Raw genomic sequence first — 27,104 nt, forward strand, 5'->3', positions numbered from 1 at the left:
GGAGTCTTCTTCAGGAACTGGGTCTACAGTTACTGTATGGAGTCTCACATATCCAACAGCATTGCAGCAGCTGAACAAAGGAAGTCTTGTGCTAATAATGCTTCTTATTGACCTTATGGCCTCAGTTGGAGTGTTATAATTTTCTTCCTCCTTTTGTACACGTTATTGACAAATTCTATACATGTGGCATACCACCTATATACCTATTCAGATTCAAAACAGCTCAAGAGGGCAGGAAAAACAAATCTAGCTGAAAAGTGGGCAGTCTCACAGCTGAGTTAATAACTTTAGAATTTATGTGTTACACAGATTTGGGGGGTGGTTAATATGGATTGAACCCAGGAGTGATCTACCACTAAGCTATATACCGAATCCTTTTTAAAATTTTATTTTGACACAGGATTTCACTAAATTGCCTAGAAGTTCTCAAACTTGAGATTCTCTTGCCTCAGCCTCATGAGTTTCTGGAATTCACAGGTTACACACATATTTCTTGACAAGCAATGTATCTTCAAGTAGTATATACTCTAAATGTATCCATAAATACTCCTTGCAAGTTTACATGGTCAGATCTCTCAATTCCTCCCTGCTCTCTGCTACATATTTGGGAGAGAGGAGTATGTAATTAAATCTTGTAGAAATAGTTGGGCTTTTATTATTTAAAAGTATTTTATTACTAACTGATCTGTTATATAATGTTGTTATTAATCAAAATGTGTTACTTTTCTTTAGTGCTATCATATATCTCTTCTGACATGAGTTCAACTCTGCTGAATTTTAACACAATTTTTCTCATGCTTGAGAAATTCAATTCAAGATGGTATTAAATTTTTGCTTTTGAAATGTAACAGATGATACAACTGTGGGACAGCCTATCCCATTCAAGTCCTACTTTTGTTCTCTAAATATTCTAAAAACTTACAAGTAATGATCACATACATGTTGATATATTTAAGCCAGTGAGCCTGTATATTTTTATTATCCCTTTAATTAAAGCCATTAGTTTACAGATGATTAATAATGGCTTCTATATCTGATAAGGATAGTGGTATCAATAAAACCTGAATTTAAGGGATATCAAAACAAACATAATCTTCCAAAATTCCACTATGTTCTTCTGGAAAGGATTATAATTTTTTTCTTTCCATAAAACAGGGATCAACAATTCAACTATTCATGTATTTCAAAATGTTAACCTGAGATTATCTGAGGTCAGAAGGAGCCTAGGTAGGTAACCCAAATGGGTGAGATTCTCATGACATAATAAAAATTTATACTTTGATTACATTAAATATTGGCAACTTTTTCAGCTTTTCAAATGGACTACAGGTGCATGCCTGTAATCCCAGTGGCTCGGTAGGCTTAGACAGGAGCATCATGAGTTCAAAGCCAGCCTCAGCAAAAGCGAGGTGGTAAGCAATTCAGTGAAACTCTGTCTCTAAATGAAATGCAAAAATAGGGCTGGAGAGGCTGGGGATATGGCTAAGTGGTCAAGTGCCCCTGAGTTCAATTCCCGTACCCACCCCCATCTCCACAATGGACTAGTATAGTGAAAGCCTAATGAAATCTATTGAGTTTGTTTCTTTGGCCCAAAGACCGTTACTTTTCGCCATCTGCCATAAAGGAATATTCCACTTTGCACACATGAGCTTTTGAACAAAAATAGTTATTTTATCTCCTGACTCTTGAATTTCAATGCCAATGCAAAAGAGTAGCAGTATTTGTACTTTCAATTAATAAACATGAGGTTTGTGGTAGAATAACTAGCATATGTGCCATATTTGTAGTACTTTTAGAAATTATTGGTAACTCTTGGGAATTCAATGCCTACCACACAACAATTGCAATACAACAGGATCTGCCTGAGGAAGATGGGAGGTTCTTATTCTTGCATGGCTGACCCCCTGTAGGATTGGTGGCACTTTTCTCAGTGCCAGATGTGCATCCAGGCCTTCATAGACGATATTATTTTAATTTATCCCAGCCAGTTCCTATAAATTCTGCAACCAAGTTTTATACTGTTCAGATACTCCATACTCTGTGCCCAAATTTTACATTCTGTGGCAGTTATATGTTGAACAACATACTATTAAAGGAAAATGAATCTAATTTTCTCCTAACATAATAATGGTGCCCATTTTTACATGAAACAAACATGTATAAAAAACTTTCCCCTTTGCATTTGGATGCATTTAAAGGTAAACATTAAAATGTTTGTCTAGGCAGGGTGCAATGGCACTCCCATTGTCCCAGCTAGTTGAGAGATTGAGGCAGGAGATGACTCGAGCCCAAGAGTTGGAGACCAGTCTGGGCAATAGCAAGATCCCATTTCAACATTAAATAAGTAAATAAATAATGTCTGCCTGCATAAAAATCCAAGATTCATGTATTTCAAATGTTAACCTGAGATTATCTGTGGTCAGAAGTAAGGATCAACAAATTCCTCAGACAATGGTAACTAAATAAGTCTGTTTTATTTGCTTTCAGCATGGTAATGTTGATTTTTCTTAACTTACATTACTCTACATTGGAAACACTAATAATAAGTTAAACTGTAAACATACTATTAAAAGAAAAGTATTTTTTTAGTCATAAGGCAAAATCCACAATAATCAATTGCCTGTATATTTTCCTCTCTTTCAAATTTCATAATATAGAATCAGTAAATTCATAAATCATATTGGTGATTGCTTGGCTTATTCCACTTCCCAACTTGGCTGTATTTTTTATCCAACAAATATATCTAAGTTGCCTAAGATATAGAAATAGGTTAAGTAATCAATTGGTACACTCCTTCCACTTTCGTTTTTTTATTTTTAATTATTTTTATTATTATTACTATCATTATTATTACTTGTAGTACTGGGTATTGAACTACATCCTCAGCTCTATTTATTTATTGGTAACAGGGATTGAACTTAGGGACCCTCAACCACTGGACCACATCTCCAGACTTTTTTATATTTTATTTAGAGACAGGGTCTTATTGAGTTGCTTAAGACCTTGCTAAGTTGCTGAGGCTGGTTGAACCCACAATTCTCCTGCCTCAGCTTCCTGAGCTGCTGGGAATACAGGCATGTGCCACCATGCCCAGCTCCTGGCCCTATTTATTTTATTTTGAGACAGAGTCTCCCTAGATTGTCCAGGATAGTCTCCAACTAGGGATCTTCCTGCCTTAGTTTCCCAGGTCACTGGAATTACAGGTGTGTACCACTGGGCACAGCTAGTTTTTAAAAAAACTTTCAGATTTAAAACATTCACAGAGGATTTTAAAATGTACTTTGAGGCATTTCCTTTTTATTCTTCTTTATTTTTTGAGATGGTTCTCATTATGTTGCCTAAGGTGCTTGAACTTGTGATTCTCTTGCTCAGTCTTCCAAATAGCTTGGATTATAGGTGTGCACCATACCACCTGAATTTTGCATCTCTTTTTTAATCTTGAAATTTGATTTAGCTCAAAAGTCAATTATCTGTTTTCACATTATCCCTCATACCAACATACTATAATTAAGTAATTTCTGCCTGAATTTGCATGGAGTTGCTTACGTATCAGCTTTTAGTTTTTTTTTAAAAAATAAGCATATATTATTATCTTTTCCAAATTCTTTCTGGGATTCCACTTTATTTAGTGTCTAACTCTGGGCTGGGATGTAGCTTAGTGGCAGAACACTTGCCTAGTATGTGTGAGGCCATAGGTTCAATCCCAAGCATCCCCCAAAAAAATACCAACCAAATAAACCACATTAGTGTAACTAATGTTTGGATTAAGTTTAATGGTTTTCTCTTTCTTTTCCTTTGTGTGTGTGTGTGTGTGTGTGTGTGTGTGTGGTTCTGAGGATTGAATTCAGGGCCTTGCTGTAGCCCCAACCCTAAATTTGAATTGTGAAGTAGAATTTTCAGAGTTTTATAATCCTGGGACATATTATCTGACTTAAATCAGACATGGACCTTTGCAAAAACCATCTTATACAGTTGGTTGACAGTCATATCTATCTTTGGTCTTTATACTTATTTAATTCTAGAAAGTATTTTTCCCAGGAAGACCTGACTAGTTAGGTTTCACAGGAGTGCTTGAGACTTTGGCCAAGTTAACTCTTCACTTCCTGAAACATGTTCTACCTCTGAAGGTAAAGAGAGGTGCTTTTCTGCAGTTCGTTTTAGAGCAGATCATCTAAAGGTGATTGAGGTAACTATTTTAAGTCATGGCTGTGGAAAACTCTGGCAAGCCTCCCATAATGATACTGTCTTTCAGGTACATGTGTGTAGCCTGCAAAAGGAAAATGCATCTGTAGAAGCTAAGATTCTTTTATTTTAAAGGGACCAAGCCATACTTAGTCCATCTTTTTCACCTCCTGGCTTTTCTGGATCAGGATGAAAGGACAGTGGAATCTTTGTTCTGTTTATTGCTCCAGGTCTCCTTGCTGTACCTTCTTTAAAGCCCTTCTTTATTTTTTATTTATTTTCTTTTGGTGCTAGAGATCAAACTCAGAGGTGTTCTACCATTGAGCCACATCTCTAGCCTTTTTTATTTTATTTTATTGAGGCAGGGTTACACTAAGTTGATTAGGGTCTTGTTTAGTTGCTGAAGTGGCTTTGAACTTGCTATCCTCCTTCCTCAGCCACTTGAGTTGCTGGGATTACTGGTGTGTGCCACCACGCCTGGCTCCTTCTTTATTTTATTTATTTTTTAAATATTTTTTTTAGAGAGAGAGAATTTTTTAATATTTATTTTTCAGTTTTCGATGGACACAACATCTATTTTATGTGGTGCTGAGGATCGAACCCAGCACCCCGCGCATGCCAGGCGAGCCCGTTACTGCTTGAGCCACATCCCCAGCCAACTTCTTTATTTTTTTTTTTTTTTTTTTTTTTAAAGAGAGAGTGAGAGAGGAGAGAGAGAGAGAGAGAATTTTAATATTTATTTTTTAGTTATCGGCGGATACAACATCTTTGTTTTGTATGTGGTGCTGAGGATCGAACCCGGGCCGCACGCATGCCAGGCGAGCGCGCTACCACTTGAGCCACATCCCCAGCCCCAACTTCTTTATTTTTTAATAGTAAAATACACATAATGTGAAATTTATTGTCAGCCACTTTAAGTGTACATTTTTAAGTGTATTAAGTATATTCACATTGTTGTGCTATCGATCTCCAGAACTTTTTCATCCTGCAAAACTGAAACCCTGTACTCATTAATCAACTCCCCATTTCCCCCTCCCTCTAGCCTCTGGGTGAACACTATTCTGCTTTCTGTTTCTATGAGTTTAACTTATCCAGATACCTCATGTAAATGAAATTGTACAGTATTCATCTTTTTTGACTGTCTTATTTCACTTAGTGTAATGTCTTCAAGGTTCAGTCCTGTAATATGATGTACAATAGAATGTGCTACATTTCCCTTTTTTATTGTTGTTGCAGATAGATACGATATTTTTATTTTATTTTATTTATTTATTTTTATGTGGTGCTGAGGACGTAACCCAGTGCCTTAAATGTGCTAGGCAAGTGCTCTACCACTGAGCCACAACCCCAGCCCTCCCTTTTTTTTTTTTAAAGCTGAGTAATAGTACATTGTATGTATATATATCACATTTTGTTTATCCAATCATCTATTGGTAGACATTTGGGTTGCTTTCCCCTTTTGGTTATTGTGAGTAATGTTACTATGACCAGAAGTATGCAATTATCTCAATACTGGTGTGTTCCACTGTACAATTTCTCAGAAGACAAAAACTGCATGATCTCACTTAGGAGTGGAACTCATAGAAGCAGAGAGTAAAATGGTGTTCAACAGAAGTGGGTGGGAGGGGAGAATGGAGAAAAGGGAAGATGTTGGTCAGAGGATAAAAGTTCAGTTAAACAGGAACAATAATTTTTGTTGATCTATTGCACAGCATTGCAACCATAATTAATAATAATGTACTGTACATTTCAGAATTAGAATTTAATCATTCTCACCATAAAAAAGTTGAGCCGGGCATGGTGGCACATGTCTGTAATCCCAGCAGCTTGGGAGGCTAAGGCAGGAGGATCGCAAGTTCAAAGCCAGCCTTAGCGAAAGTGAGGTGCTAAGCAACTCAGTGAGACCCTGTCGGTAAATAATATACAAAATAGGGCTGGGGATGTGGTTCAGTGGTCAAGTGCCCCTGAGTTCAATCCCTGGTACCAAAAAAAAAAAAAAAATCAAGTAGTTGAGGCGATGGGTATGTTAATTAGCTTGATTTAATCATTTTTATATATGTATAATACATATATATATGCATCACATAGTATCCCATAAGTTTATAAAATTATTATTTGTCAATTAAAATACTTTTTAAAGTACCAAAAAAGACTTTGCTTTCTATACTTTGAAACATGAACCCAAAAGTTATTGCTGAATTATATGGTAATTATATTTTTATTTTAGGGGGAACTGCCATACTGTTTTCCATTTTGCATTCCTAACAATAGTACATAAAGGTTCCAATTTCTCAACATCTTTACTAATATTTGTTATTTTTTTCTGTTTTTTAATAGCAATCATTCTAATGGGTGTGAAGTGATACCTCATTATAGTTTTGATTTGCATTTCCCTAATGATTAATAATGTTTAGCATCTTTTCTTATGCTTGTTGCTCATTCATACATCTTCTTTAAAGAAATGTCAATTCAAGTCCTTTGCCCATTTTTAATCAAATTTTTTTGTTGTAATTATTGAGTTTTAGGAGTTCTTTATATGTTAAAACATTCAGATATATAATTTGCACGTTTTTCCCATATCATAAGTTGCCTTTTCACTTGACAAATGGTGTCCTTTTATGAATAGAAGCTTTTAATATTGAAGTATCTCAATTTGTTTAGATTTATTTTTGTTGCCTGTGGTTTTGTTGTTGTTGTTGCCATATCCAGGAAGTGACTGCCAAGTACAACATCATGAAGTTTTCCCTGTTTTTAAGTGTTCTATGTTTTTAGCACTTATATTTAGAATTTGATACATTTTCAGTTAATTTTTGTATATGGTGTAAGGTAAGGCTTTAACTTCATTCTTTTGCATGTGGATATCCAGTTTTCCCATCCCTATTTGTTGAAAAACTGTTCTTTCCTCATTGAATTGTCTTGGCACCATGGTTAAAAATCATTTGGCTGGCTGGGCACAGCGGCGCACGCCTGTAATCCCAGCAGCTTGGGAGGCTGAGGAGGTCAAAGCTGGCCTCAGCAAAAGAAAAGGGCTAAGCAACTCAGTGAGACCCTGTCTCTAAAAAAAAAAAAATACAAATAGGGTTGGGGATGCGGCTCAGTGGTCGAGTGCTCCTGAGTTCAATCCCCGGTACTCTCCTACACCAAAAAAAAAAAAAAAAAAAATCATTTGGCCATAAAAAATGAGTATTTATGGACTATCTTCTATTCTGTTGGTCTATATTGGCTGTCTTTATGCCAGTAGCAGGGGTTTTTTTTAATATTTATTTTTTTAGTTTTAGGTGGACATAATATCTTTATTTTTATGTGTTGCTGAGAATCAAATCCAGTGGCTCGTGCATGCTAGACGAACACGCTACCACTTGAGCCACATCCACAGCCCCACAGTTTTGATTACTGTAGCTTTGTAGTAAGTTTTGAAATTAGGGAATTGTTCTTCTTTTTCAATAATTTTTGGCATTTGAGGTTCCCTGAGATTACATATGAATTTCAGGATGAATTTTTCTATTTTTGAAAAAGTGTCATTGGGATTTTGGAGGAGATTACATTTAAATCTGTAAATTGTTTTTAATGGGGTTGCTACCTTACAATATTAAATCTTCCAATCCATGAACATGGGATGTCTTTCCATTTATTTTTGTCTTTTTTAATTCATTCCAGCAAGTTTGTAGTTTCAGTGTACATGTGTTTATAAATATTTTATTCTTCTTCTTCATGCTATTATAAATGTAATTGTTTATTTAATTTTCATTTCAGATTGTTAATTGTAAGTGTATACATATGCAACAAATTTTTGAGCATTGATTATGTATCTTGCAACTTAGATGAATTAATTATTTATTCTAACAGCTTTGGGTGATTTGTTTTTAAAATTAATGTCCTTTTTGATATTTATCATATCTAGACAGGAGTCTCTGCCTGTCCTGGATATTCCTTCACTCAATTTTTTAATTAGAAGAAGCCAAGCAGGCTTCTTCTGCACTCATCACTAATAACACCAGAGGAGAGGTGCTTTGCTGCCACCAGCAGGACTTTTTGAGATGGTATTTGGACAGAAAGGTGAACTAGTATTTTCAGGATAGGTTTAATAGTTGATACTCAAAGGCTGAAACCTTTCCCTATTCTGTCTCTACAATCATGACATCCAATCAATATGGAGGGGAGTGGGTGTGAAGGGTTTGGAAACCAGAAACTTGGACACCTGAGGCACAGCCTCCTTTCTTGAACATCATCCTGGTTCCCTTTCTAAGGAAAATGAGTTCTTTACCTATTAGGAGTTATTTACATATTAAATGAACTAGACTAACTCTGTTTGGATTTAGGGGCTCTCGAACCTGTTATTTTTTGTATTAGAATTCCTGACTCACATGACCACTGTGTCAAGGCAGTTTCATGGAGGAGCCTATGGGAGCCTAAGCCACTTGTTTAGGGTTTAAAAATTATTTTAGAGAAGAACAAAGAGTACACACTAACTGAAAACAGGAAAATGCAGTTATACCATTCAACTGTATGGCTTTCCAATCCCACGGTACTGGGGATTGAACCTACTCTCTTCTATGTCTCATCTCCAGACTGATGATGCCTTCTAATTCCTTCTACTCAAGGGAGGTTGAGCCTCCATGTTTGATATTCCCATTTTTCTAGGGACCTACCCACAACCCATGGGATGTTTTTATTCAGACTTTCCTGACCTGCCCCTTGTAGTATCCTCCCCCTTGTTCCCCTGGCACTGGGGATTGAACCCAGGGCCTTGCACATGCTAGGCAAATATTGAGTCACATCCTCAACTCTTTTTATTTTGAGACAGTATCTCACTAAGTTGCCCAGACTGGCCTTGAATTTGCAATCCTCCTGCCTCGCCTCTGGAGTAGCTGAGATTACAGGCATGAACCATCATGCCAGATTTGTAACATCCTCTTTTTACCAAACTGGTAGAATTTGACCTAGAGGAGATTGATCATCCGTGTATGGAGGCATCAATCAGTTCCACATCTTCAGGGATGTGGATTTGGAGGCTACTCTCAGGTACAGCCTGTACTTTCTTTGATTGGGTCTCTTGAGAAACTTATCCCAATATTTTTGGATTACCTGAGGTTCATGGTCACTGTGACCCAATGCATCCTCCTGTCAAACATTTTCAAATTTCCTGTTAAGTAGAAAAGACAATTCTATATCCAACATGATACCTAGGAAATAGGCAACATAGATTTGAGCCCATCGTGGGTGATCATTTCAGTGTCAAGTCCTATATAGCCCAGTAGTACAGAACCATAGGGTCAGTACCCTGACATGAAAATGGAAATTCTTAATTCAGTATAGTCTCATTGGAGAAAAAGGATCAGAGAATTTCATGGACTATGACATGAGCTTCAACTGACCATCAGCAGCAGAAAAAGCAACAAGGGGAAGTACAAATGAAGGCTCAGATCATTACTGTCCATACAAATTCTTTCCTTTGTAGGGAGCTTCATCTGAAACTGTGATCTCTTTCCTTATACAGGGCTAACTGGATTCTGGTCCATGTGGTGTGACATCTTATCTGGGTGCTATCAACATCTTATAGACCCTATCCAATGATACAGCTGCACTATAAACTGGGATTCTGTGAAGCCCCTTGTGACTCTGGAAGTCCCCAACATCTTCTCTAGTCTCTTCTAGGCCTTCTGCTGCTACATTGTCATATTTTAGTGTCAGACCTAAGAACAGTGACATAGACTTCTGGGGTTTGACTCTTTGTCTAAATAGACCTTGTTCCCCAATGTCAAGGCAAAATAATGAACATCAGATTGGTCAAGAGATTCATGAAAGACCTTTCCTGTTCTCTCAGGTTTTGAACAGGATGATCTCAGATCCCCCTGCACACTATCTGGCACTCTATTCTTTATCATCCATGTTAATGGTTTCAAAGGGCTTTCCTTTGAGCCCCCTCTATGGGGTTATAGGACAAGATTAAGGGGGAGGGATTTTAGTCCCCCTTTTCTGGTTTCAGTCAGAGCAGTTCTACTTTCCCCCTAAATTTTGAGCCTCATCCTAAGATTTTTATTGGAACAATGTATTCCACCACTTAAAAAAAAGGTTGAGAAATCAAAGATCTGTTTCAAGGGCACTATTTTGTGGCTAACACCCCCAGAAGCAAAGAACACTCACTGGATTGTACACTCACCACCAAAGGTCAGCACCTCCTTCAGAATTTCAGCCATAGGTGCGTTATCCATTCCCTTCCACACAGGATCACCAGGCAGTACCTCTCTGGACAGAGGGTGGATTCTGCTGAAACATATTCCTCCTGCCACATATGAACTGCAGCCTCTGCCCACCACACAGACACAGCATTGACAAACATTTCAGGATCCCCAGGGCAGCTAAGGCTGAACCCCAAACAGACCAGGTGAAATATGGACACACACATAGCCTTGTTGATATTCCCATTGCTAACTTTGATTGGTCTATACTTCCACTTAACTGTCTTGGACTTCAATCTGTGACCCCTACCAGACTTGTTTTCTCTGCACACAGAATTCAAGGACCCTATCTGCCTAGCCAAGTTTGGCAAAGAGTAAAGGAGTTTTGGATGGATTTTTCTGAGCTCTAGGATCTGAAGATGAAGCCCAAAGCTAGATTCCCACCCATACCTTCTCTTCTAACATATATCACTCCATACATAGGCAAGCTCCATCCCAAATTCAGAGGTTTACTTTAGTGTAAAGAGGAACTAGACTTAACCAGCAGGGTCAGTGGGCTGTACCCTCTATCCTAGAATCCTGGATAGTGTTGCAGAGGCCTAACTTGATATATGTGCAGTTAGTACCTGGTTTCTAACCCCAACCCTTGAGTTTTCTTTAGGGGATACAGACTTAGCTTACAGTCCCTTTCCTGAAACTCTACCACTCCCATAGCCAGTGTGGGTATACAGAGGGATCAGACTTATTTTTAGGTGGTCATATAGGTCAATAGGCAGAATTTGTTTTCCCATAGCATGAACACTTGGAGGAAAGTTCAGGCAAGAGGACAAGGGAAGTCATGGAGGGGTTAACAGGTTTCAGAGAAGGCTCTGGAAACTAGGAGAGGGGATGGGTTGGTGGAAGTGGGAAATAAGGAAAGGGTTCAGACAATTCATCAATTGTAAAGGGGCAAATGTTGGAGGCTCAGAAACCCAAGCTTCCTCTATAGGTCCTTGGGAGACAAGACCAGGTTGGATTTAGTGCTGGTGGTAAGGATTCATCATTCCACTGCTCAGTGTCTTGAGGATGAGGTAGTATAATAAAACAACTGTTTTCTGCTCACAATTCTCCTTGATTTGAGCAGGAAGGGACATTGATTCTAGCCTTCAGGCTGACTGGCAAAGGTGTACATCTCTGGACCCAATCTGAATACAAAGGCCTTCTCTGAGTACCCCTCCCCTAATATCTCTAGGAAGGTCTGAAACAGCGTCTCCCAAACTAACAGAAATGCTAAACATAAATCGATGCATACAAGGATCTACTGGCTCAAAGGTATCAAGACTATATCACTCCCCACAAGAGCAAAAATGAATCTTTCTGGGTTTCTTCAGGACCCAGGTTTTCCTGATGGAAATCTGAGCTGAGTTCCTTTCCTCTAGATTGGCCTATCTTGCTCCTTAAAGAGACCCAATCTTGGAGCCCCAGGGCCTTCTCATTTCCAACACTTCTTCCCTAAGAGCTAGATTGGTTAGCTACTTTCTTTCCAAGCTCTTCAATCTACTCTGGGGTGTCCAGGAAGATTTAGAGTACCCAGGTCATTCATGGCTTTGTCCCCAGAGGACCGGAAGCTGTTTGTGGGGATGCTGGGCAAGCAGCAGGGTGAAGAGGACGTCAGACGCCTGTTCCAGCCCTTCGGTCATATTGAGGAGTGCACAGTTCTGCGGAGCCCTGACGGGACCAGTAAAGGTGACATGAATTGCCCACTGGGATTACCTGGTGACCTTTTCACACTCGGGGCCACATGATCCTTTGAACTCTGTGGCCTGAGCCACCCATCCCTCTATCCTGCCCCAGGCTGTGCCTTTGTCAAGTTCGGGAGTCAAGGGGAAGCTCAGGCGGCCATCCAGGGTCTGCACGGCAGCCGGACTATGGCGGTGAGGGCGGGTGCCTGGGCCGCGGGTGAGGCCAGCGGGGCGGGACGGGCTTCTCCTCCCCCATGAGCTCGGTACCCTGGTTCAAGGGCCTGATGGGGAAGGCCCTTGACCCAGAGACTGGGCTGGTATCAGGACCAGTCACTGCGGCCTACCCTGCCCTACTCTGTCCAGGGCGCCTCTTCCAGCCTCGTGGTCAAGCTGGCAGATACAGACCGCGAGCGAGCGCTGCGGCGAATGCAGCAGATGGCTGGTCAGCTGGGTGCCTTCCATCCCACACCACTGCCACTTGGGGCCTGTGGCGCCTACACCACAGCGGTAGGTGCCTGGCTCAGGCAGCACCGGTGGGCAGGTGGCTGGGCCAGGTTAGGGGTTTGGGAACCAAGGCAGCTGCCGGTTGCAAAACCCTCCAACATGTTCTTGTTACTTCCCAAAGATCCTGCAGCACCAGGCAGCCCTGCTGGCAGCTGCACAGGGCCCGGGCCTAGGCCCGGTAGCCGCAGTGGCAGCCCAAATGCAGCATGTGGCGGCTTTCAGCCTGGTGGCTGCGCCGCTGTTGCCTGCAACAGGTATGACTCTAGCACCCTTGAGCAGCCACTGGGAGGGTGGGATGGGCTACAACCTGACTCACTTACCTTTTTCCCTGCCAACAGCCAACTCCCAGCCTGGCAGTGGTCCTGGCACTCTCGCCGGTCTTCCAGCGACCATTGGGGTCAATGGATTTGGCCCACTGACTCCCCAGACCAACGGGCAGCCAGGCTCCGACACGCTCTACAATAATGGGCTCTCTCCTTATCCAGGTGGGCCACCCCACCCGACTCTGCCCAAATCTCCCTTCAGTGGAGTAAGGAGCAGGGAATGGGGGGCAGGGCCTTGCTTTGGGGAAGGGGTTCCTATCATCCCTGCTGCCTCTCACAGCAACCCACAACCTCCCACACTCCCCGAGTGTCTCACCTGACCCTGCCCACTGGCCTTCACCGTGGGCCTTGCGCCCCTCTCTCCCCAGCCCAGAGCCCTGGTGTGCCTGACCCCCTGCAGCAGGCCTACGCTGGGATGCACCACTATGCAGGTTTTGCTTGGCGCTGCGCGGCCTGGGGGGGTTGAAGGGCCCCAGAAAGAAATAGGGAGATTTGTGGGGAGGTTTAGTGTCTGTTCTGAGGAGTCAACCCTCCTTTCCAACTCACCCCAAATCCCAACAACCTCTCTTGGGACAAGGGTTATGGTGGACTGGGTTGAACTGATCAGAAATGGCTGGGGTCCTGTTTGGGGGATGGCTCCTGGGGATCATTGCCCACTCCCACCTCTGTCTCCAGCAGCCTATCCGACGGCCTATGCCCCAGTGAGCACAGCTTTTCCCCAGCAGTCTTCAGCCCTACCCCAGCAGCAAAGAGAAGGTGAGGGACTGGGGGCTGGAGTTCAGAGCCTGGGTGGGGTTGGACTCAGGGTCCCTTCCCTGAACCAGCCTGCTGCTGTTCCTGCAGGCCCGGAAGGCTGTAATCTCTTCATCTATCACCTGCCTCAGGAGTTTGGTGATGCAGAACTCATACAGACATTCCTGCCCTTTGGGGCCGTTGTCTCTGCCAAAGTCTTTGTGGATCGAGCCACCAACCAGAGCAAATGTTTTGGTGAGCTGAGCCCCATACCTTGGCTTCTCCCACTCCTAGCCTCAGAATTCCCTTAAAGACTCTACAATAAGGCAGTGATTTCCAGCGGCTGCATATGTGGCACAAAGTAGGGTCACAGGCCAGTGATGGAGGCTAAACCTAGACAAAGAACAAACCTTCTTTCATGTTCACCTGGGAAACTTAGGTGTCTAGAATGTATTCAACCAGGTCAGAGCTTTGGAGTTTGACAAGAGCCAGAATCATCTGGTTCTGGGACCAAAGATATCCTCCAACTCCAACTGCAATTCCGAGGACTAGAATGGGAGTAGTAGAGGGAGACAGCCAATCCAAGCAGGGAAAGACCCAACCAACACACTGCCCCACTTCTCCCAGAGTTATCTCCCATCCTTCCAAGAATCACACCTTAGGAATCTCTGACCATCTGCATTTATGGGTGTGCTTCTTATGTATATTGCATGCACACACGTAAAAATGGAGAGGTATTTGGAACTGGCCTGAGGAACTTGGGAAATGAGGGGGTTGGTTAAAAAGAAAGGAGGCCTTGCTAGGCAGGTTTAGCAGCTAACCTCTTTGCCCACCCCCATGCCCAGGGTTTGTTAGTTTTGACAATCCAACCAGTGCCCAGACTGCTATTCAGGCCATGAACGGCTTTCAAATTGGCATGAAGAGGCTCAAGGTCCAGCTGAAGAGGCCTAAGGATGCCAACCGGCCTTATTGATCTGCTCTCACTGACTAGCCACAGAAAGGTGAGTCTCAGATGGATGCCAGGCAAATGGGATAAAGAGAAGAGCCAGGACTAGAAAGAATCCTTGGATGGAGAGTTTTTCCTTCATTCTAAGGACCGAGATAAATAAGACAATATTCCTGTCTCCATAGGCTGGGAGATACACAAAAGGCCCTAGAGAGGGCTCTGAGAATGAGAGTTTGGCTAGTTTTTAAAGAGTCTGATAGCCTGAGTTCTGACTTTATACTGAAGGTGGTAAAGAACCATTGAGGAGTTTGAACAAAGAAGAGACAAGATATAAGGGCTGAGGTAATGACAGGGAACTCAGAGATGAGGGGAGAGAAGCAAATATACTCAAGAGGCAGCATATGCAGGCCAGGTGGGTGATGGACAGAGAGATGACAAGTTCTAGTCTCTGGCCAGGTCATGAGTCCTTAGAAGGCTGTCTGCAACTTTTAGAGGTGTGCTCACTATCCCTTAAGGTCCACCTGGCCTTGCCTCACTTATACTGCTCCAGGAACCCTTTGCAGGGGCATCGGGAGTCATCTGCCTAAGACCCAGGATCTGGCGTTGGTGTACCAGGATGCTGCCAAGAAGAGAGGTCTAGCTACTCATCTACATTGTCATTAAGCAGGCAGGCTGCTCTTGTCTTTCCCTCTACGGTGATTTTTACCTTCCCCCTCTCTCCTTAGCAATTAATACCCAACAACAGAAGCTGAAGAGTGAGAAGAAAGGGAAGAAAAAGCACAGAAATGCTGGAGCAGCCCTTCCGGAAGGAGCAGCTGCAGATGGAAGTGGATCAGACCTGAGGCTGGCGCCTGGGGCTCGGGCCACTCAAGGATTGTTCTTATCAAGTGGGTTGTTCTGCACCTGTGGCAGAGAGCGCAGGCTGTCAGGGCAACCAGGACTGGTTGAGAACTGACTGTCTGGGAAACCAGCAGAGGGCCTTGGGGGTGCCAAGGGCTTCTCTACAAGGGAAGCCCAGATTTACTTCTTTCAAAATCATATCATTCCTTAGAGTTTAGGGACCAAAGGACTATTGCTTTTTTTAAGAATATATATATCTATATCTATATAAATTAAAACAAACAAGAAAAAACACAAGAGAAATAAAAAAAAAGACAGTATAGAGTCTCATAAAAGCTGCCTTTAAATATCCCTAGGAGACAGGGTGAAGGAGACCTTTGATAGCACCAGCCTAGCAATGGGAGGCCGTGGAAAGATTGTCTTGTGTCTCATCCCCTCTTAAACCACTCCCCCACCGTTCCCTTTTCAAGATAATTAAGGACCCAAGAGGTCCAGGCTCATAAAAAGAGGGTTATGGAAGCAGTGAACCCATAATCTCCAATCTCCAGCCTCAAAGGTCATCCCTGAAGAGGCCCCAAGAGGGGTTCAGGCCTGCCTTGGTTTTGTCATCCTACAAGGACTCCTGGGCAGCAGAAGTGATAACCTCCCTTTCCTTCTCAATGGCTTCTCCCATGGAACCACTGTTTCCCCAAGAAGGAAGAAAGAGGGAGTTTTGACCACATGAGCTTTTTTCATCCCAGTCAGTCAAAATAGACAGAGGCCTTGCCTTTGGCTGAACTGAGACACCTCCTGTTTCTCCTCCCCTTGAGCCAGCCCCAGTGTCCCCTTGCTCCAGGCCACCTTCTGTCTCTTAAATTTCCCTACCTATAAAGTAGATTCAAGATATACGTAGAGGGCTGTGACAACAGACTTGGAAGGTTTGCTACTGTATATACTGCCATTGAGAAGGGGATAATTTTCAATATGTAGAAGCTTCAGAATTAGGGGTCCCTGTTTACCCAGGACCTGGGAGGGAAATAGATGTTTTGCCAAAATACTTCTTCATTCCTTTAAAAAGTACATCTTTCCTATGCAAGAGTGTCTCATATGTGCTTATCCAAGGTGCTTTTAGATGGTGAGCAGTGTTCAGCTTAGAAGTGGTGTGTGCTCTGTCTGTCTGTCTTTGTCCGTCTGTTGTATCCAGTGGGTGCCATATAAAGCTGATCAATGGTGGTGCTTCCTGCCTGCTTCTGTGAGATGGGCAAAAGATTCCGCTTAGAAAACCGTGATTCACCTTGCCTTGGTCAGTCTTTCCTGTGTCCACAAGGCCCTGCTCATATTTTTTCCAGGGGGATAATTTTCTCTCCACCCCATAGAAATGAATTAGCCTAGTCTGAGGCCCCAGCTGTGTGTGGGAGCTCTCTAGTTCCCAGATGTTGCTGATGTTGGAGGTCTCTGATCTGATAACAGTCAGACAGTAAAGAATGTGGGGTGGGGTCAGAGGATTCTTCCTTCATATGGTTTCTAAGAAAACTTGTTCCCACCTGTTCCTCTTGTCTTTGACTCATTTTTGGAGGGAATGGGAATAAAAATTAACATTACCAGGTAAGGCTCAGTGTACATCCACCAATAATTTTCATCAGAGAGAAGAACCAGTGCTAAGGGGATGTGTATACCAGCATAATGCTGACACATAGTTGAAGCACCCTGGACACAGGTGGGGATATGCAGCACCTGCACACTCAAACAGATATTCACCTAGAGGAAAAGAGGGCTCTCAGTGTTAGGTGCTAAACATGGTTCTGGGTGCTGGGACTTAGGTGCAGACTACAATACCTGGATAGGGGGAAAGACAGGCCATGAATGCAGTTACAATGGAGGGTCACACAGGGTCTGTGCCAGTAAGAAGAAGAAAAACCAAATTCGGGCTTATTGGTAGGGGAGATCAGAGAAAGTCTTCCTGAAGGAGATTAAGAAAGAGGAGCGTGCTGGGTGCAGTGGCGCATGCCTGTAATCCCAGCGGCTTGGGAGGCTGAGGCAGGAGGATCACAAGTTCTAGGCCAGCATCAGCAACTTAGTGAGGCCCTAAGCAGCTTAGCAAGACCCTGTCTCAAAATAAAAGGTAAAATAAAAGGGCTGGGGATGTGGCTCAATGGTTAAGTGCTCCTGGGTTCAATCTCTGGCATCCAACAAAAGAAAAAAAAAAAAAGAACAGAAAAAACAAACAAAAAAAAAAGATGTAGGCATGTCACCAAGGATAAACTGGAACAATTTGGACCAAGTCTTTGGACAGCTGCATAATTTTGAAAAATTATTTTTATTTACCAAGAAATAATACTGGTTACCATTTATTTCATTGTCTACCATGTTTCAGATGATGGGCACACCAGATAAGACTGACCCATTTCTATTTCTACTCTGAATCTTAACTCATTACTGAGTCATGTTAAGACACTTGCACCAAAATGACATTTAGGGTATTTTGCTTCATACTATAGGGTGTGAGCTAGGGACTGGCCAACTGACTCCGTAGTTTCAGAGGTTGATATGATCTAGACCAGGGGTCAGCAAACTATGAGCCTGTGGGCCAAATTTGGCCTATGGCCTATTTTATATAATGTACAAACTAAGAATGGTTTTTACATTTTTAAAGTGTTTTCTAAGCAAAGAAAAACAAACAAAACGAGACAAAGGCCATAGGTGGCTCATAAAGCCTAAAATAATTATTTTCTCCTTTAGACAAAAAGTTTGCTGACCCCTAATAAAATTGTGGAAGACTTGCATAATGTCTGAATTTGAAAAACATGGTATTTGTGTCTCTGTTTGTGTGTACATGTATTAGTCTCTACTTTTTTCTGTTGCAAGTATCAAAAACTCAACTCAAACCTGGTTAAGCCAATAGGAAATTAATTAGTGTACATAACTGATAAATCAAAGGATTTGTCTGCCTTCAGACCTGGATGTCTAGAGGTTCAAATGATGATTTTTCTATTTCTTGACTTTACTTCCTTCTTTTTGGTCTATCTAGCTCTAGCTCTGAAATCCTAGGGACAACTTTGGCCAGCTATGGACATGAACCTATCTCTAGGATGGAAGATTGGGCCACCATAATTGACAACTTCACCAGGACTGTGAGGAGGAGAAAATTGGGTCCCCAAAGGAAGGAATGATGGGCAGATAAGCAATATGTGTTCAGTATATTTCACCCTTTATTTCATCCACCTATACTTTTCTTAATAAGCATACAATTTCAACATGTACCTGCCTAATAATGCAGTGATTCTAAACCCAACCAAAAACATACTCACCCACTTCCAGTGGTAGAGAAAACAGTGTCACATCTAGTTGCTTTACTCATTCAGGGTCTCTTGATCAGGTATGGATATGAATTATTAAGATTTTGCAATTTATAGCTAAAAGATAAATTTAGTTATCCCTATATAACCAATATGAAATAGCAGAGGAAAATGGGATCACAATTTTGAAAAAGTCTTCCATTTGGATTAAGGGAGAAGAGAAAACAATCTCTAATCTATAGCACACAGCACATCCTTCTAGACAGTGGAGTGAATTTCTTGATCAATAAAATTAATTGGTCTTGGTCCTTTCCATGGGGGAAATATCTCCTTTATCCATTGTTGTTTACAGACATCCCTAAGATGACCCATCTATAACTGTAACATCCCACTTCCCTCTGACATGGTTTTGGGATAAAGATTGCATTGAAATCCAGCATGCCCAGATTTCTCTTTATCAGATATGTGGATTCTCTGATTCCTGGGCTCTCTGTGAACTAGTAACCATCATCAAGAATCTTGCTGAGTCTTCTTCCTAGAGTCTTTTTCTAGCCTTCAGAAATATGGTTTACATCTCTAGCATCACACTTTAACTATTCCTCTCAACTTCATGGCTTCCATAGTGGCCTGTCTATGGTGGTGCTCACAAAGTCATAATTTCTATTTGACTCATGGCTCATTCATGCTCCAGTGACCTTGGCCCTGATCAGACAGTCAAAATTCCTTAGTGGAGCCAAACATGATGGTGCATGTCTATGATCTCTGTGGCTCAGGAGGCTGAGGCAGGAAGATTGCTAGTTCAAAACCAGCCTCAGCAACTTAGCAAGACCCTAAAAAACTTAAAGACCCTCTCAAAGTAAAATATACAAAAAGGGCTGGAGATGTGGCTCAGTGGTTAAGTGCCCCTGGGTTCAATCCCCAATTAATAAAAAAAAAATTCCTGAGCAGTACTAGCTCCTAGGCCTCAGTCCCAAGGAGATTCTTAGGACAGTACTGAAGCAACCAAGCATACACTCATTCTGTCCAGCAATAGGCAGCTTGCTTCACTCCTCTCCCTCCAGAACACAACCTATTATTACACTGAGTTTAAAGCACCAAAGGATGCCTGAGGAAATTCTTTCAGTTGACACTGATTATGGGGCCCTCTGATAATCTCTAGAACTTGGGGACTGTCAGGAGAGTCTTTAGCCTTCAGCAGGTCTCCTATAATGAATTTCTCTCCTTGGATGCAACCTGGGTGTCCTGGATATGAGGAGCAAAGACTTTTGGTCTGAGATGGGTTTGGTGACCTCTGACCTTGGAAATGGCTCTCCGTGTACTCTGACCAGATCTAGAGGCTCACCCCTGTCTCTGTGCAGCAGAACATGCATGCAATGACCTCCAAAAGAGGGTGCTATGGATGTGGAGATCACAGAACCTCCTTGATTCTTTCCAACTTTAGTTCTAATCTTCGGGCATCTACTCTTCTGACTGTGCTGGCCCCATTGTGACATGACAAAACCCAGCAGGGAATCAGAGGCTATTTGTGGCCTCTGGGCTTCCTTGCATGGTCAGTATATTTTATATTCCATTACACAGCCTGGTGTTCTACCTCTTGGGTTCAGGGAGCTCAGAGCCTATGCAGTCCATGCAGCTACTATCTTCCAGTCTGAGGCCTGGGTCTGGATTTTCTCATCCAGGCTATATCCTGGAAGGCTGAGCTGGGTAACTAAGTCAAGTGCAAACTCAGAAAGGGCAGAGGGCCACTCTTTTTCTTCTTATCCCTTCCTTCAGACACAGCTATTAAAATGTCCTCCACCTTTTAGCAGCTTGGATTGATCAAAGCCTTTAAGTGGCCATCTGTTGATGGAACTTTGAACACCTTCTACCCTCCTGCCCTCCAGCTGCCTAAGAGCACAGAGACCCAGAAGGCAGCCCACAGGCCTAGGTAGGGCTTTTCCCAAGGGATGTCTTAGATGCTCATCAGAAAATGCAGAGGACCATGAAAAAAGCCTGTAGAATGAGCCTCAGCTTCTTGGAAAGTAGTCCAGAAATGGCTTGACCTATGACCTTGTCACTGGGTCCCTGAGAGAAAGCCAGGGGTCAGGGCTAAGTTCCCTGCATTTGAGAAGGAAAAATCTGCTGTGTTCTCAGGTCTTTTTACTATCCAACTATTAGGAATCAGTATTGAGATAGGGACTTTGATTATGTCTCTATGTCTTAATACAGTCCTCTAGAAAACAGATTCTGAGGCAGAGGGCCAGAATTAAATGATGACTATTTGGGAAGGTGGAAGCCCAGGATAGGGGCAGGGAGAGAAGTGCAGAGAAAGGAAGCAACGTAAGACAGTGTATTACTGTGTTCCTTACTATGTCACATAAATCATGAAGACAGAGCAGGTCACATGACAGTCACAAGTGTTTGCTAGGTACATGGTGTTTGCAAGGAGAAGCTGCAACTTGGAGCAGTTGCCCAATAGGAGATTTTGGAAGGAATTTATCCATCTGTTCTACTCTCATCTGTTTTCCACTGGCCAAGGTACACCCCACAGAGAGCTAATTCCCCTACACTTAACAGTAGCATTATTTGCTGCCTGTATGGCTTCTGGGGAAGTCAGCTCTAATGGCCTGCCACATGGAATTTCCACCAAAGTTGTGAAAGTAGAGAGATTACATAGTTTAGGCATGGTGCCACCCAAGAGAGAAAAAGGGAGGTAACCTAGAGAGTACAAGAAAGTGCATGAGGATTATAACCAATATATTCCACCTTTTTCCACAGGATTCATAGTCAAGGACCCCAGAAATCAGGCCACAGGCACTGCCTGAATTCAAAGCCAAATAAATCTTATTTAACTGTGGGGGTAAAAGCATTCAGTCCCTCCCCTTTCTGGAACTTCACAAGCCCTAAGCTCTAGCCTCTCTCCACCTCTGTGTTTTGTTCTCATTCACCTTAGCTTAGAGAAGAGGACTTGACTTTATAATATGCAAGATGTATGATTTATTTGGCCCTTGGCATTCTGGATTTCTGGCCTAAGGCAGAAAAGGCAACTCTAAACAAAGCTGTATAGTGTTGTAATTCTGCCAGCATGGTGGAAAGCTAAATTGCAGGATCTTGTGGAAAATCTCAAGAACAGGCCAACACACTCCAACATCTAGATAATTTTTTCTAGCACGTCCCTGAAATCTCCAATTTTTTTTTTTTTGGTACCAGGCATTGAAATCAGGGACACTTGATCACTGAGCCTCATCTCCAACCCTATTTTGTATTTTATTTAGAGACAGGGTCTCCTTGAGTTGCTTAGCACCTCGCTTTTGCTGAGGCTGGCTTTGAACTTGCGATCTTCCTGTCTCGACCTCCTGAGCAGGGGTCACAGGTGTGTGCCACCACAACAGGCAAATCTCCATCTTTAATGGATGCATTATCTACATCTCAATATACAATAGAGTTTAACTAAATAGTGTGTGTGTGTGTGTTTACTGGCAGATTGAACCCTGGAGTGCTCTGCTACTGAGCTATGTCTCCAACTCTTTTATTTTATTGCTAAATTGCCCAGCCTGGCCTCAAACTTGCAGAACTCTTGTATTAAGCTCCTGAGTCATTAGAATCACAAGTGTGTGCCACGGCACCCAGCTAACCAGCTAATTTGACATCACCCAACAGGGATTTCTAACTTCCCAGTCAAGAGTGATCAGATCATCACTGACTCCATTTGACTCCAGTTCCAGCAATTACACATTCCATTGTTTGCTTATCACCTTTCATTTCTATATTAGCACTAATTTAATTACAAATGATAGTAACTAATATAAAATAGCTTAATGCAAAAAGGGAACTGAGAAGTGAATAGCATTACTGACCTCAGGCAGGGCTGAACTAGAAGGCTCAAAAAATATCACCAGGTCTCTCTTGCTCCATCTTTCAGGGCTCTGCTTCCCTTTAAGCTGTGGCTCTACTCTTTTTCCTACCAGATAAGTACTCTCTCCATATAGCAGAGAGAGCTGGGTGCCAGCAGTTTCAATCTCATATCCTTTTTCTTTTTCTTTTTTTGGGGGGTACCGAGTATTGAACTAACGGGGACTCGACCACTGAGCCACATCCCCAGTCCAATTTTTTTGCATTTTATGTAGAGACAGGGTCTCACTGAGTTATTTAGCTCCTCCTTTTTTTTCTGAGGCTGGCTTTAAACTTGTGATCCTCCTGCCTCAGCCTCCCAAGCCACTGGGATTACAGGTGTGCACCACCATGCCCAGCCCAATCTCATATCCTTGTAACACCATGACCTCCAAAGCAAGAGAGCTTTGATAGGGAATATTATGATTGGCTCTACTTAGGTCACAAACTTGTACCTGAACTAATAACTTTGGTTGGAATGATGGTCTCCTCTACCTGATCTGATGGGTCATGTATCCATCTCTATAGGGCAGAGATAAAGGTGGCATTGTGACTATCAGTCCCATCAAGTACTTATGAAATGTGAATACATGCTCTGCATGACCTATAAGAATGTTTAATTTGGCCTGGCTGGAGGTTAGATGCACATGAAAGGGCAGTGAGAGTCAAGTAAGGACTAGATCCAGAGAAAGTATATAAATTTTATGCTAGGGTCAGCAGGGAGCCATTGGAATGTTTTAATCGAGAAGTGATATGATCAGATTTGGATTTTAGAAAGATCCTCAGGCAGCTAAGTGGAGAATAGATTTGAGCAATACATACTAGATAAAGAGTCTAGTTAGGTTGCTAGTGAAATAGTTCTACTGATGAGGAGTTGTAATATAAAGGGACTGATTTAAGATGTATTGAGATTAAATTTAAGATGTTTAGGGAACTGAGTCAAGCTGGTCAGGATGATTATGGACATGAAACTTGCTGTGTTTACTAACATGCTGAGCATATTGCTTTTCTTGCTTGTCTTCCTCTATTACTACCTAGCCATCAGCAATCCCCAAAAAGGAATGAAAGTGGTGGTTCCATCCCAGTGTTCCAAGAGATAGGGTGAGGCAAGATGGAGGGTGGGAGGGGCCTTCACACTTCACTTCATCCCCCTACCCATCACAGCATGGCAGCAATTATTACATATGAATTCTTCCAAACAACTTTTATTTATTCAAAGTATTCCTTACCCATGGAACAAGAAGCTGCCACTGAATTGGGGCAAGTTTAGGGGCTGCTTTTTTCTGTTGTCTCCCCCTCAATAAAAAAGTAAACATATTGGTATTCGGGAGGTAGCTCAGTGGTACAGCACTTGTCTAGGACATTGAGGAGTTGGATTCAATCTCCAGTTCCATAAAAAAATAAAAATTTTAAGATTTTTACAAGGTAAAATTGATTCAGTTTAAATGAGGATAGAAATCTAAAATGCTTCCTTCTCAAGGTTCAGGCTGAATAAATCACAGATGATATTTAGTAAGGAACGTGAAAGAAATTTAGAGAAGATGAGTCTGCCTGTGAGGTATCCAAGTGGAGCTGTTTCAAAGGCAATTCATCCAAAAGGCAACTTGAAACTCAAGAAGGTTAGGATGGAGATATAGATTTTGGAAGCCTAGTTTATAGATGTATGTCTCTAATGCTGATTTAAACAGAAAACATTTGTTGGAAGGGCACTAGTTTGGGTACCATGATTCAGGTAGGAGACCCAAGATTAGAAAATAGGTAGGAACAATGGAAGGCGAGTTCACCAGAACAAAGGCCAGAATCACATACCAGAACCAGCCCAGCAAGAACATTGCTCCTGCTGTTATCTTCAGACACTGGATGTCACCCCCACCAATTCCCACACCACAGGCTGCTGGGCATGAGATTAGGCTGAGCCTATTGTGGCAACTGTCACTGGGATGAATTCTCCATGGTTTTATTTCTCTGAATCATTTCAGAATCTCCATTTCCGGGGGCTGCTTGGCTAAGCCTAGGTCATATGCTTCTGTCTTACCTGCTGAAGATCTGGGAAAGTAAAGATCTAAACTTTTGGTGTCTGCCATGGAAGGCAGGCTCTGCTTATCTATATGATTTGTAACGTAAGAAGGGGATTCAGATTCTGAGAAGCCTAAAATGAGCTAGGTCTGCTTCACCAGGGTGCTGTTGAAATCACTGGAAAGTGTGATAAGACGAAAAAAAAGGCTTATGCTGGCCTGTTTTCTTACTTAAATAGTAAATTAAGGAAAAGGAGTCTATTAAGAATGCAGTGAAGGAATCACATGAGAAAGAAACTGGAAGAGGCTATTTCAAAGGAGCCAACAGAGGTTGAGAGGATAGGATGATCAACAATGCCGAATGACATCAAGTGGTTTACCAAGCCTGAATATTTCCAGTGGACTTGGCAGTTCAGAAGTCATTTGTAACTTTGGTGAAAGTGTTTTCAGTAGAGATTCTGGGAAGACTCAGATGGCACCCATGGAAGTGTAGCTGCAGAGTATAGACTACTACTAGAAGCTGGGCTGCAGGCAAGAAAAACCAGTAGCATATCAGATTAAAACAGGATTTTTTTTAAAGGTTGGGCTAATTGATCATATTTGTGTGCTAAGATCAAAGAGTAGAAAAGAGGAAAGAGTTGAATATACATGAAGGAAAGGGTAAGCAAAGGACCAGTTAGCGAAGAGGCAAAAAGGAGATACAGATCACAATGAAAGGATTAACCTTCGATTTGAAGGGAGACCTCCACTTGGCTTTGTGAAATATAAAAGATGGGAGAGAGCCAATGTCAGGGGACAGAAAGTGGAGGCAGCAACCCTCATGGCCTTTATTTTATCTGTGAAACAGAATGAAGGATGGTGTGGAAGGGATGCTTGTTACACTGAGAGCTCAGCTAATGAGACTATGTATTGGGTACAAGTTAAGTGAGCTTAAGCAATTTGTTCTAGATAAAGAGTGATTCACAGAACCCCAAGGTCAGAGGGCCTCACAAAGTGTCTGAGAAGCCACCAGGAGCTAGAGAACTATCTTGCCATTTCTAGTTTCTACTTCTCCATGCTTCATTCTCTGTCCTAGAATGTCTTTATCCATTCTCATTTCACATAATAGGTGGGAGATGGATAGAGTCTAGTTAGAATCATAATCTCTCAGCCCTATTTCAGATTCCCAGGAGAGAATATTTGTTTAGTATAATGAGATCAGGAATACACTTACAGTTCAATAAACTGCAACCAGGGTGCCAGGGGTCACAAAATACAAAAATGGCCCTGAAGCTTGTGGATTTGGAGTGTGAATGTGGGAAATATAATTCCCAAAGAATGGGCTCATGGGCTGGACTAACCTAAAATGGTTTCCACCTACAAGCTCAAGTCTGTAGGACTGAGTAGTTCCTTCATCCTAGTTTAGGATGAGAGAATAGAGAAGATACATAGTTAAAATTACCCATGAGTGTTTTTTTAAAAAAGATTAAGGTCAATCATACTAACAAAAATGCCATTAATGTGACTGACTTAAAGACATGGAATGGAGGGGCTGGGTTGTAGCTCAGTGGTAGAGCACTTGCCTAGCATGTATGAGGCACTGGGGTTCAATCCTCAGTACCACATAAAAATAAATAAATAAAACAAAGATATTGTGTCTATCTATAACAAAATATTTTTTCAAAAATATTGGGAATGGATAGGAAAATAAGCAAGGCCAGGAAGGTCCTGAAAAACTACGAAGCAGTTGAGATTCACCATGAGTAACTGAGTAGTGGTGTGAGATGGTAAGGGTTCAGGAGGGGGAGTCCTGGAAGGTTATGGAATTCTGGAGTTGAACATTTCACTGAAGGAGTCAGAACTCCTGTGCCTACCCAAAAGTGCTGTATTCACACTCCCATACACATGTGGTTCTCAGAAGCTATTATGGGACCCTGCATTAGGGAGTAGGACCAACTCTTTCCCCAACTACTCTGACCTTCTGTACTCTGCAATTGGGCTATATACCTTACTTTTTCAGTTATTATATACAATGGGTGTGTCAAACTGAGATACTGTTGTGGCCCACGCTGAGTGGCAAGGTGAACAGAGGTGGGCATTGAAATGAAAATCAGTCAGAAAGGAGGGGCTGAAGATATACAAATGTAAAAGAGAATCCTTACTGGGAAAATCCTGACATCAGTTCAGAAGCAATAAATGTGGTTTTTTCATTTAGGGTTAAGGCCCTCCTTGTGTGTGCTGTGTCCAGCTAAAAAGAGGAAGTGAGGAAGAGGAGTATGTCCAAGATGAACCTTTTCCCATGAGTGCTGATGGAAAAGAAGGTTATATGGGAGCCCAAGACTGGTAAATATGAGAGGAAGTCTGGCCATATCTAGGGATAATAACCATAAAAACTACAATTTCAGCTTCCATTTTGGACTATAGATGCTCCTCAACTTACAATGGGATTATGCTCCAATTAACTCATTTAGTACACCTAACCCACTGAAAGAACATTATACTTAGCAACAGGGCACTGCAAAGTATCAGTTGTTTACC

General features: G+C 42.1%; 1 protein-coding gene across 4 annotated transcripts in view; it reads left to right on the forward strand.

Annotated features, from left to right (window-relative positions):
* Celf6 (CUGBP Elav-like family member 6) overlaps positions 1–26,138 on the forward strand; it is a 41,259-nt gene extending 15,121 nt beyond the window's left edge. Inside the window, exons 4-13 of one of the 4 annotated variants that reach the window (XM_046427944.2) lie at positions 11,958–12,086; positions 12,195–12,274; positions 12,446–12,589; positions 12,708–12,840; positions 12,925–13,071; positions 13,278–13,340; positions 13,585–13,665; positions 13,753–13,896; positions 14,487–14,642; positions 15,313–26,137. In XM_046427944.2, the coding sequence (XP_046283900.1) occupies positions 11,958–12,086; positions 12,195–12,274; positions 12,446–12,589; positions 12,708–12,840; positions 12,925–13,071; positions 13,278–13,340; positions 13,585–13,665; positions 13,753–13,896; positions 14,487–14,614 (1,049 nt within the window). In that variant the 3' untranslated portion in view covers positions 14,615–14,642; positions 15,313–26,137. Of the gene's footprint in view, positions 1–11,957; positions 12,087–12,194; positions 12,275–12,445; positions 12,590–12,707; positions 12,841–12,924; positions 13,072–13,277; positions 13,341–13,584; positions 13,897–14,486; positions 14,643–15,312 lie in introns of all 4 variants that reach the window. The other 3 variants (XM_058573757.1, XM_046427945.2, XM_058573758.1) reach the window with 3 other exon arrangements.
* The last annotated feature ends 966 nt before the right edge of the window (positions 26,139–27,104 follow it).

The sequence above is a fragment of the Marmota monax genome, unplaced genomic scaffold, assembly GCF_021218885.2.
Source record: "Marmota monax isolate L192 unplaced genomic scaffold, Marmota_monax_Labrador192_F-V1.1 WCK01_AAM20220418_F8-fsc00111, whole genome shotgun sequence".
In the NCBI taxonomy this organism is placed as follows: domain Eukaryota; kingdom Metazoa; phylum Chordata; class Mammalia; order Rodentia; family Sciuridae; genus Marmota; species Marmota monax.